The sequence below is a fragment of the Fulmarus glacialis genome, unplaced genomic scaffold, assembly GCF_000690835.1.
Source record: "Fulmarus glacialis isolate BGI_N327 unplaced genomic scaffold, ASM69083v1 scaffold43159, whole genome shotgun sequence".
Classification (NCBI taxonomy): Eukaryota; Metazoa; Chordata; class Aves; order Procellariiformes; family Procellariidae; genus Fulmarus; species Fulmarus glacialis.
Genome location: NW_009233423.1, coordinates 23,189 through 35,865, shown reverse-complemented (window position 1 = coordinate 35,865; position 12,677 = coordinate 23,189). Strand labels below are relative to the sequence as shown.

Below are 12,677 nucleotides of genomic sequence, written 5' to 3'. Positions count from 1 at the left end.
ACCGCTCAGTTAAATCCGCATGGGCTATGATGACTCATTATATTGTGTTGTTCATTAAGCCTAAATTCTTTTCAGTTTTACCCAGAGTCCACACCATTGTTACTCTCAGCGTTTTGGCTTTAGTGCCCAGTTGCTCCCTTCACCCCCTCAAAGGAGCTCTTTAAACATACTTGCATGCAAGCTTTTTTTCTAAAACTGGTTATAAGAAATAACTAGTGGGAAAAAGTTGATTAAAATAGTTGTTATTATTAAAGTGTTCTATATCCATGAAATTTTTTCTTGGGACTTTTAATCTACATTAAAATATAACATTTTTTTCTTACAGAAAGTATTAGTTCATCTAAATTTTTTTTTGGCAAGAAAATGCTGCTGTTTGTAAATGAAACACTACAGCTAAAATTTGGTGTGTGTTTTGTTTTGGTAAATATACACATGAAAATATATTTTAAATTATTTTCCCCATTTTTAACCCACCTTCCCAAAATTAGGGCTATGCTAGCTTTGAAAAAATCCTTGATGGACTAGAAGGGGATTTTTATTAGCTGGATTACTGAACAGGATGCAGCCCTTCTACCTTCTGCTGGAGGTCTTCACATATGACTGTCTTGTCATACACACTCCGTGTTTCAGAGAGCAAAATGCACCTTTACAGTGCGATTCACACCACCAATTTTAGCTTGGGATCAAATGCCCTTTAAGGTGTCTGTCTCTCTGACTTCACTGGGAGGTTTGAGGGCTTGCTTTCAATCAAAACTTAGCTTTCAGAGAGCTAAATTTATGGTAAAGGAAGCCTTCACTTTTTGTCTTGTTAAAGAAAGGAGACGGTCCATACTAGGAAATTAAAATGATATCGTGAATATTCATAGTATTTCTTCTTTTTTTTCTCCTCTTATTTGCCTCAGTGTGCAAAATATCCAGCTTTTCTGAACAAACAACCAAGAAAAATAGATCCCCCAATATGATTCGAAGTTAGGATGTATAATTATGAAGGTACATTTTGCTATAAAATTTAACTTAGATCTGTGTATCCTTTGAATGCTATGCAACACTTAGGAGAACGGGATACATCAAATGAAAACTATCTGTTAGAGAAGCAAAGGAGACCTTACTGAAAGTGCATCAGTTTGAAAGGGCAAGGTTCAGACCTGTGCCGGGCACCGGCCTGCCTACTGACCATCAGTAAACTGAAGTGTTCCAAGGTCCATTGGCAGGGACTGGTCTTCGTGGAGTGCTATAGCAACCAGTTGCTGAAGGTCTGTTACTGTGAGTTTAGTTGCTGATATCTCCCTCTCGTCCTTTGGAGAAAGTGGAATTTTTTCATTTTCAACCTTATTAGATCCAATAGTTGAGATATCATCTGCTGTGCTTTTGATTTCTGAGCCATCTCTCTCGAAGTTTACCACATATCGTGCTATAGTGCTGCTTGATCTGCAAGGGGAAGATGCAAAAATGCCCAATGCAGCAAAATCAGTTACTGGCTGAGGACTGATTTTACAAAAAAACAAACAAACAAGCAAAAATATATGCAACCATAACATATTATCTTCTGTAAAAATAATGCAGATATACTCCTTTCTAATGAGACCGCCATCTTCAAATTACTTTTGCTATACCTAAAACTTTTTTCTTCTGTGCATAACTTTTAATAAAAATTCCAATATTGAAGAAAATTATAAAAAAGTTCTAACATAATCTAGTTTAACCTGACTATTCAGAGATCTTTAGAACTGGTAATATAGTTTGAAGTCATTGATTATTGGTTCAAACAGTCATAAATGCATGCTGGGGTTACTAGAAGCCATAATCACCTATTAATTATACAGGAACCTATGAAAAGGGATTAGACAGCTCATAAAACTACAAATAACGAAAAATCCTATCACATCTGGGGCAATTTTTTAGTCTTTTTTGAAAGAAAGAAAGAAAGAAAGCTAATGTGGCAAGCAAATCACTTTTCACAATGGGAGTTAGGTTTTCCAAATCCAAATAAACGTGTATAGCTTCTCCCTAGATGTACTTGTTTAACAGAGGTCTCAAATTTTCACAATTATTAATACATCACTTTTCATAAATGCTAAATTCACCTAATTAAAATGAAAAATAATGAGTACATTGTAAAATATTTGTACTCCACTATGTTGCTTTTTATAATATCAAATAACTGGAGAGAGAGGAATTTCACTTTATCTAGTATGTGCTATGTATTTACATTTACATGACATTGCAAGAATTCAGGAAAAGCATTAGACAATTCTTCCTTTTAAACTACGAGTAAAAGAAATTCTGGGAACTGCTAGGCAAATTATTCCCCAGCAGCACTTTCAAGCAACAACAACAGACTCTGTAGCTGTATTACCAGTCAAAAGCTCCCTGCATTTTATCAAGCTAGTAACTGGTCTCTTTGCCATTCTGGCCTGATAATAGAGATAACAAATGAAATTCTACATATTTATTGAAGATAATGTGTATATGGGAATACAGCTAGGAAACAGCAGATCAAAGAAGAAAATTTAAATATGAAGTTTCCCTATTTTTTTCACTTTCACTTTATGACTGATAGAGATCTTTAGTCATCTGAATGTGAATTCTCTTAGGTCAAACAATTTTCTTTCCTTCAGAGAGATCCTGACAAAATTTGATTACATGAACTTTTCAGATTAAGGTAAAAGCTGTCCCTGCTGCTTTATATCACAGATTTTGTACTTAGGCAGAACACAAATCAATTTGTTTTGTCACATCAAGATGAAGAACATTTATTGATGTATCTATCTACATCTAATAGTCTATAAAATGATTAATCTTAATCATGAATTACAGACAAATTACCCATCTTTCTCCTTCTTCTGTCTTCATTTCATCACAGAAGAAAGGGTGTGATAAAGGATTGCAAAAGAAAGAAAAACAAAGATTTATGTATACTGGCAAATCAATCAGTTGTACATCAAAAACATCTTTTGACAATTTATCTTATCTTCTATGTGTCATCTATAATTTTTATCTTTGTGTGAAAATAACAGCCTACTCTCCACCATTTCACTTTTTCCCTTTCAAATAATGGGAATCTCCATGTTTTGAGTGGGGAAACAGGAATTTTACTTTACCTTGATAGTTTGAAATATCTGCTTTCCTATTTCCCACTCCAAACGGTGCAATTTGACCACCGTCATTGCTAAGCTATATCTTTATGGTAGCAACGAACACCTGTAACAGTAGTAGCAACTATTACTGTTATCACACATGGTGCCTACTCAGGTCTTAGTCACAGGGGTAACTTGACCTATTAATTACCTCTGGAAGACATGCCTGTGTTGACCTCCTGTGATATAATGCCCTGTTATTTTCCTGATGAATTCTCTAGCATATCTCTAATGTTGTCCTTCCATATTGCCTTGTGGGAAATGCTGCTAATATATGTAACAATATGGCTAAGGGAGAATGGGCATTAACACCTGTCTTTACTGACCTGTAACTCTCAGGAGCTAACTAAATTGCTAGATGATGGGAAGCAATCCTGGTCTTCCACATTGATGGATGTACTTTCATATCAGCTCCTAAGACCAAGATACTAAACAGAAATGAATCCCAGATCTCCTGGAGTCACAACTGAAAGAGGTTAGTTATTACATGTTGTAACTATGAGATGCTACTACAGATTTTCTCTGTTCTGCAGTAGCCAGCTTTTTGTTTTCTTACTTTCATTGTCAAAATGTAAGCAACTAATTTTCACTCTATTTTGCTCTTCCCTCTCCTTTTCCCCAGCAATTTTGAAGAGAGAAAAGCTAGGAAGAAGTATGCTCTTGTTAAAATTGCATTGCAATATGAATGTTCTTCCACATGTATTAAATATTACTAGAAGGACTGAATATTCCTGATGCTGTGCCATAAGCCCACATGAATTGATGTCTTTTTTCCTGCTCTTTATTCCCTTTCAATTTTATGTTATTTCTTACTATTAGTAATTTGTTTTTCTCTTGATTCTTTACATAATGTTTTCTTACCTATAGAAGCATAACCATATCAAATACTCACTTTTGATCCCCCCTCCCCTGCAGATTCTCTATTGAAAAAATACACAGTAGCTTGTATTAGCAGTAAACATACAAGGAAGCTAAAACTAAAAAAAAAATGGCAAAACAGAACACAAATCTATTAAAAAATGAAACATTTTTAATTGTTTGAAACACCTGGGAAACACCTATTGGAAAAGTTTTGTATTTGTGAACATGTATCTTCCTGCAACCTTCTCTTGCCAAGGCACCTTCACTATGATCTATGAAGGGCACAGGATCCACACTCAAAAAAGTAGCCACCTAAATAATCATACTCCTAACTCTATTTACCTTGTCATTTAAGAAAGTCCTTAATAAAATGTTGCTAGCAAAAAATTTCAAAGGATTTATTGATCACTACACCCCTCAGGGAATCAAAGCTTCTTCTGCTTAGTAATTCAAAACCTTATAGTCTCACTTGGGATGTGTTTGCACTTCTCTCCATATTATCTCTGCGTTGTTCCCAAAAATCTATTTTCTGTTTATAGCAATACACACCCTACTATTTTATAGGTCTCTTCACGTTGGAGGGAGAGAAGGAAGAGGAGAATCCTAGTAGCCAATAGAAAAATGAGTCCCATTTTCTTACTTACTTAAATCCTAATACATGAATTTCTTTGAATCCTGGAAGTTTCTCAAATATTTTTTGCATCTATAGAAAAACATAAAATCATTAATTCAGTGTAAGTTCTATGGTTAAAACGCACGCACAGGTTGACAACTTAGACAGTATTTTTCATATTTCAGAAAGAGCTTTAGGAAACAGTCTCAACTGTCCTCTTTGTGGTATCATCATTGCTCAACTTAAACACAATATTTGGTTTGTATATGCTGCCTATATTACCCATTAATAGGCAAAATGAAGTACAAAATACAGCTTTTTTTAGTAATGTAATTATGTAAATCAGTGATAATCTAGTTCATAATAGAGCAAGTCAAACAATATGAATCAAATGTTTTTTTTTTTTATTTTCAGCAATTTTGGTTCATGAATAATTTTGTGATTCAAGTCACCTTAACTGTAAATTGCTAATTATTCAGAAATATTAGCCAAATGCAGATGGATTTGATTATTTGACAAACCATTTATAAATTAAACAGTTTTACCTGTCTTGTACAAATAGAACAACTTCATATATTTTTAATTCTAATGTAAGCAATTTTACAATTACATGGTTTTGAATAGAAGAGACAATATGAAGAATAAACAATGAGCAGAAAAGGTGAATTCTGTATATATTTTTCAGCCCTTAGGATAATAACTTTTTTATCAGCACCTCAAGAATTAACAATGTTTTGAGATCCAGCTGATTGATCTTTTGGTCTTTTCCAATTGTAGCAACATTTATACAGATAAGTCAAATGGAATATTTTATGTACATCTACTATACCAGAGGAAAGGAATTTTTTTTTTAAACACACAGTCCCACAGTTCCTTTCTGATTCACTTCCTGGTCATGTTAAGTACCAGGCAACACATCATCTAAGCCTTTCATCTGCGAGCAAAGCCTGTGGAGTTGAGGAAATTTAGCACTTGAAAAGAAGTGAAAAAGCCTTTTGAGGAATCAAGTCCTTTTAATTCATCATATCACTTAAAAAGTATATGAACTAATGTGGAGATCTTTCCTCTTCCTTAGCTATATGATTCTGTACAAACCCAGCATACACTTAAAACTCATTCATTCATGCGTGAGAGTTTGTCAGAACAGATAAGGAATGGGCAGTCAGACCCACAGCTTTCTCTGCATCTCTTATGTAGGTTAAGTGAAGAAGAAGTAGCAGAAGATCAGTATATTATCACAATACCAGGTATCAGCCACACTGTATCAGCCTAGATGTCTTTTTCATTGCAGCAAGCAGAAGAGAAGCTGAAGTCTAGAGCAGAAAATGGCCTACCATCTACGCTCCCCTTGCCCATCTCCCACAAGAGGACAGTAGGAAAGGAGCTGAGGTAAATACTTCGTTTTGAGCTTGGTCTGACTTAATAAAAGTGGTGCAGAAGTAACAATTAGACCGTGGGAAGATTTTAAATGTTATTCATGTGACTAATGGTCACTGAAAGTAATGGAGATTAAGGGCCTCAGTCACTGGGATGCAAGTAATTTTCCTAAACTTAGGCAAGCACTATCATTTTAGATGCCTTAAGGTCATCTTCTGCTTAGTTGCTGGCTCAAAAGAGTGCAGCTCTCTCATATTTGAGAGGCCCTTGTAGATGCTTTGGATGACCTGAGGCACCTAAAATGGCACCAGATGTTCATGTTTAGGCAATTGAATCCCATTTTAGCCATGTTCTACCAGCTGACTCTTGGCACGGGCTCTGTTCAATCTCTTCTTCATTCTCTTTATATCATAATGAAGTTGATGTTTTCTTTTAACTGTATGCACATATGTAGCTTCCTATTTCCTACTTTCGCCAGCCGAATCTTGATTCACTGAGTAGCATAAGCACCTGAATCTGCATTCTGTTTTTCATGTGATTTTAAGTGTGGTGTACAGATATACTTCTGAACACTTGCACTGTAGCGTCTGCTGTAACTCTTCCCTCTTGCCATGTCCTGGAATGAATTAGAAACTGAGCTTCGAACTCCATGGCCCCAGGCTTTGCAAGGGCTTCTCTGCAATTTGTACAGGAGCTCATGTAGCTGGATGAGGTTTTAATTCTGCATCCAGTCTCCTCACTCTCACCTTTCGAGTGCACTTGTAAAACTGTCTTGTATCAAGATTGCCCTCTGCCTCCTCCATGACCTATCTTTGGAGGAAAGCACGTCAGGTGTATTTCATGGTACTGGACTACAAATCATCGGACTACAATTCAACATTGCATGTCAAGAACAGCTCTGGACTCTTTAAAGTGACAGATAAAATTTCATGACAATGGAAAATAATTTAACAATCAAGAAACTTTGCATTTCACCCCCTCCTACTAATGAAATTACTGAAATAACTTAAAAGTCAGATTCATGAATTACATCATTTTATGTGTAGTACACAAAGTCTGCAGGCAGTTCTGTGTGAGGATAATACTGGAAATCTCCAGAGAAGCCACTTTTTACCAGCTCTGCCAGCACATCCTTCACCATTTTTCTATGCATATCTGAAACTGAACCATGATAATGAAATAGCTTGCGCTAAGGAATGCTATCTATTAAACTGATAGCTGAACATTGAGTTAATATTATTAATTATATGAAAACACCACAGACGTTCCACTTCTTACAGAAACTGTGGTAATGCACAACAAAATTACTGGAAGCCCTTTGAAGAATAGTTCAGACAACAGTAACTAATTACTTTTAACATTTATATTACATTTCTTACTAAGTTTATTGTAGAAATTAAATTATGACAAAGTACTGTCCATGAATTCCTGAATAAGCCCAAATGATATTCCTAAAGTTACTCTGTTCGTCAGTTATCTGAGGCTCTACTGCTGACGAAGACATTGGCTTGTTAGCTTGGTGGCTGAACAGATGGCCTGAACAAGGGGAAAAGCTGGCTATACATGAAGGAAAACTGAAGGTCTTGAGACAACAGGAATTATCTATTTTAAATGAGTGCAGTAGATACTGGTTCTGTTTCATGGTAAAGGTAGTTTCATATTATGAATCTTGGTCAAGGTACAAAGCCAACATTTTGGCATTCACTCAGCCTCCTTACCTGTAGCTGAAATTTGGCAGCGAGTTGTCGGTACTGTGGGGAGTTGGGATCATTAAGTTCAGCTGTGTACTCCTGATCAGTGAGAGTAACACTGAATTCTACCATTTGCTCCAGAGGCAGTTCTGGGACTGTATTTGTTCCCAGCTCCTGGAAAAGAAGAGGAGAGGAAAAAAAGGAGAGAAATAAAACTAAGTGCTTTTCCCCCACATTTCAGTATTTGATATATAGAAGGGTTCCTTTTTAAGCCTGTCCCCAAAGTAACTTTCTGAACCATATCCTACAAAAGGCGAGAGTTCCTAGCCACATCTGTTGGTTTAATTCTTCTGCCTTTGCAAACAAGTTTCTACTACTGTGACTTGAGAGTTGCCTTTGATACACATAAATGAAGGTGATGAAGAGAATCAAGCCATTTCTTGCACACAGACTGTTTCCAAGTCTTCTTACTTCCATCATCATTAAAGTCACATAGCTTTATTTGCCACTTTGGAGGAAAGTGCGTGACATCAAGGAGAGTGACAAGCAAATGCTAAAAGCTAGTTGGATCCTACCCTCAGAACACCCATGGTCAACCAGAGCAGAGTGACAGACTCTCTGTTACTGTTTCATGTTCAGACGTTTGCATTTGGTTTTTTCCTAATAATAAAGTAGAACTAGCCCTACCTGTGTTATACCTTTACTATGCAGCTGACTTTACTGCTATTAAAAATACTCTTGTTTTGTTTAGTTTTTCCCGGCACTATTTGCAGTTTTGGCATACACTTACTAATTTTTCCCTTTAGTAACGCTAAACTGCAAAAACCAATTCATTTGTAGGCTATGATGTGCTGGCCACAAGGAGGAGAGCCACTATGGATGCATTCGGAAAGATTTCCTAACTTATCTTAGATATAACAATACACATTTGCTAATTTTAACATCAGAAGGTATCCCTTGTTCCTTATTCACAAACAGAGCTGAGCTTCAAATTTCAAGTCTTGGAATGCAAGTTACCTGAAGAGGGGATGCAGAGAGGCCACCTAGGAAACTCCTGCCTTTTGCCAATCTCTCAGTCCTTCGTCACAAATCTTGTTACTAATGTTAACAGATACCATCCCTGCGTTCCACTGCCAATGTATTTTATTACACAAAAAAGCCTTTAGTTTTTTTCTGAAAACCTTTCAGGGTTCTATAAAGTTTGCCTGTTAAAAATACGAAGGTCTTGGAACACAAGTTTTTCTTTACTGCATGTACTGCATATACATTGCATGCTTATACTTGTAAGCAATACTTACATATTGGGTATTCTTTAAACACTTTTTAATATTTTTATTTGCTCAAGGACAATTCAACTCTCAGCCAGGCTTTTTATACCTTGGATAAACAAACAAACACAACAAGAGCAAGACAATGATCAAGAAGAAAGTGGCCCAAAAGAGCAGCAAGCTCATCAGCCTGAATCCCACAGAGAGGTGGGATTTCCACTTCTCCTGCCAGGTGGGTTGGCACGAGGCTGCCAGAGACATCTGTTCCATACATAACACCTAGGTTTTGATAGCTTCCAAGAATAAGCAGAACAAGAAATATTACGTGCAATTACGGTGTGTCAGGGGATAAGAGAGAAAATAAGACATTAATATAATAAAGAACGAGTGAAACAGGAGAGAACACTTTCTGCACCCATTGATTCTGCATAACTCAGCTCTGCTAAGCCATTCCTTAGGATGCCTCAGTTTTAGAGGAACGTATGTTTTGTGTTGTGTATAAAAATATGGCTCATCAGTTAGAGAAAGAACATTCTGTAATGTTCTATCATATAAACAGAAGATTAAGGAATATGCACTTTCTATACAGCTGCCCTATGACTTTTGAGGAGCCAGCCTTTAGGGAGCTGGTCACAAAGTACTGGGCCGAGGAAGAATGAGGAGATCTATAACATGGAGGAATTGGTTAATGCCAATCTCCCAGTACATCTCAAACATCACAAATAAGAAATTTTAAAACCATTTTTTCCTCATATTCTATCTGCTCTTTCACTCCAACAGCTATGATACAGGTAGCTAATAGACAGTTGAGGATATTAAGATTATTTTGTTTTCTTAGATCCTGAGGATGTAATCATTCTGGGCAGTAAAAGTAGCATTTAACTGGGAGCACTCTGGTGCAATTCCTGTGCTGGAGCTGAGAAGCTTGCAGAGGTGGGATGGAGAATGGTGGCAATTTGCCAGGGGTGTGATGGGTGAGGTTTTGGCCAGCATTTCTGCCCTCCAATTCTTGGCGGTGGCAGCACCGAGACCTTGAGTTCACCCAAGTGGGGAGGAGGCGGCATGAGCCTCTTCCTACAGCCAGTATGCACAACCAGCAAAAAACCCCCAGAGCTGCTCTAGAAGGGCAAATGTTTTAGAAATTGAAAAATATCTCAGAGCAAAGCAGAGGGGAAATGCAAGGGGCCGGCTCCTGCTGGGTGCTCCTCGGCAGCAGGGTCCACCCTGGGCCCTGGGGCCCTGGTGAGGCCTCGGTCTCTCTCCAGAGGGAGATTCTGGAAGGTTCCATGAAGCCATAGAGCTAAGCTGAGGCCAGGGCCGTCTCCCTGCCACCCCCAGGTGCAGAGGCCAGGACAGGGAAAATAACTGCCCCTCTTTTCACCTCCACCCCTGTCTCAGACATGACCTGTGGCCTGTGGTAGCTGTTGTAAACCTGCGGAGGAGGGGGTAGCCCCTGGCACCATGCTGCATGGCTGCTCTGAGGAGACATCAGAGATCCCCTGTTTGACAGCTGGCTCTCTGGCAGGAAAAAGGCAAGAAGGTCCAGTCCTATCGCCTGTGTTGTGGAAAGCTCAGAAGGTATGCCTTTTTACATTGTTTAATGAAGAACAAGGTTGCAAAATAGGCAATGGGCCCCTCATTAAAAGAATGAAGACTCTGCCTAAAAGCTGGTTGCCATATTTTTATACTTTCTACCTCATACGCAAGAAACATCATGCACTATTCCAGTACACAACAGATGCTAAGAAAACCCTTCAGTCTTACTAGCAGTAACAGAGGGGAGCACTCACGGTTTATAAGCACTAAGTGTTTATAAGGCTTCCCTCTCTTTTCTGCTAGCTGAGCTCAAAAAGAAGAGGTGAGTGAAAAAGTGGGATAGGAAAACAGGCTGCCCTCACCTTCACAGGAGTCTTCGTGTCGTTAACAATTTCGTTGAGCAGCGTGCCGTTAGATACTGGTGCATATGGAGAGAGGGATGTGCCAGGGGAGCCTGGGGGGGTTTAAAGTAAAATCAGGCAAGAACAGGTTTGAATATCAAAAATCTTCCCTTTTCTCTGTTGGTCAGGTGTCACCTCATCATGACTTATGGCATGGGTAAAGCTGCTACTTTTTATACAATAGATGGCCTTTCTTTCCAGGTCAAAACATCAGTAACATTGCATGTGTGTGACTGAAGGCAAAAATGGCACTGACTATGCATCAATGAAATTATGTAAATTAATAATATTTTATCATTTCCTGTCATACTGCATTATATATCACCAAATGTCTAAGCTTGATTTTGCCAATCAAGATCTTTGTCTTTATGATAGCCACCTTTCTTTAGGGCTCAATTTAAACTAGCAAGAGGCTTTCACAGAGTTTTCCAGCTAGGGACAAAATTACCATGCTGGAAGTTGCTATCAATAAGATTCTGTCATATTTGGCCCTCATAAAAATATGTGTGCAGGATATTTTGTCCTTGAACCAAAATGCTCATATTTACACATTTTTATCACTGCATAAATTTCTAACGTTATTTTAAAGAACTGTAGTACACAAGAGTGTTGGTAATTCTAATTGGAATAATCTGCTCAAAGTAAAGTCTTGGCGTCACTGTGACTTTCTGGTTAAAGTAATTCTTCATTTTCATCCGCTTGCTTATTTTGACTAAAAGAATGCAGCAGCTGACAGTCTAAATGTTATTTCATAACTGAAACAAAATCAGCTCTACTTTCTACTCTCCTGAAACTAGGAAAATATATGCATTTAAAGACTGTGAAACAAACCTGGAATGCTACATTTGAGTAGCAGACATGCTGTAAAGAAATCAAAAAATGCTTCCTATAGGTTATTTTGCTAAAGCATTTTCATTGTACTTCACTGAACTTGTCATGCTTCTATTGCATTCATTAAATTACAGCCTTCTAAGATCTATGAATCACTGCTTTTAGCAATTCTATTTAATGGGCAGACGCACAGCAGCAGATTTGATTTTACCTGTAGAAATGGAAGGAATGTCTTCCAGCTTTTTGCCACCTGTTTTCTCTGTGGATATTTCATCTTTCCTATCAATCAAATAGAAATGAGTGATTTAATGATCTGCATGCTGTACTGGCAACAGCAAAGGTGTAAAAAAAAAAAAAAGGTAGAAATGACCCCTACATTAAGTGTACTTTAAATGAGAGAAGTTATTTCTAATGGAATATTTGATAACCTGGTTAAATAGGCAGTGGAACAGTAGATCATATTTTATATTCAACAGTTTATATATATTTCCTTTCCTCTCCTTCAATATGGTATTTGCTCTTCAATGAACAAAAATACTGATTTGATATATTCCTCCAGCAAGAACTACCAATCCTTTCAGGAGTCTGCTCATGAGGTTTCGTGACTGATTTTCTCCAAGCAATCAGAGGGGTGGGGGTCACAGAGATTAAATCAGTGCACAGGGTCTGCTTTTTTTCTCTTTGAAGTCTATGAATGGTTGACCACTGACTAAAATGGAAGCAAGACTTTTTGTAAATTATCTAAACCACATATTGTCTCCTTTGCTCTATCTCATCCTACCAAGATAGTAGTTTGGGCTTCAGGCTGATTCTAATTTTACAGCCAATGGACATTTCGTGGTTCCAAAAGTGTTTCATATGGTTTGGTGTGAGGAGAGGATGGGTGGTCTTCTTTTTCAGTTGTCAGCCTGCATTATGATATTATAAGGACACTTCAAACTAATGACAGTTTCAAATCAGAT

At 37.5% G+C, this 12,677-nt stretch overlaps 1 protein-coding gene across 1 annotated transcript in view; it reads right to left on the bottom strand.

Moving 5' to 3' along the window:
• Nucleotides 1–12,677, bottom strand: part of LOC104082259 (interphotoreceptor matrix proteoglycan 1-like) — a gene marked incomplete at its 3' end in the record, with an annotated part of 35,390 nt that overhangs the window by 2,228 nt on the left and 20,485 nt on the right. The window contains exons 5-10 of the mRNA XM_009585315.1: nucleotides 11,927–11,994; nucleotides 10,846–10,937; nucleotides 7,707–7,853; nucleotides 4,643–4,701; nucleotides 2,827–2,847; nucleotides 1,175–1,428 (exon numbers count right to left, since the gene is read on the bottom strand). Of these exons, the coding sequence (XP_009583610.1) occupies nucleotides 1,175–1,428; nucleotides 2,827–2,847; nucleotides 4,643–4,701; nucleotides 7,707–7,853; nucleotides 10,846–10,937; nucleotides 11,927–11,994 (641 nt within the window). The remainder of the gene's footprint in view (nucleotides 1–1,174; nucleotides 1,429–2,826; nucleotides 2,848–4,642; nucleotides 4,702–7,706; nucleotides 7,854–10,845; nucleotides 10,938–11,926; nucleotides 11,995–12,677) is intronic.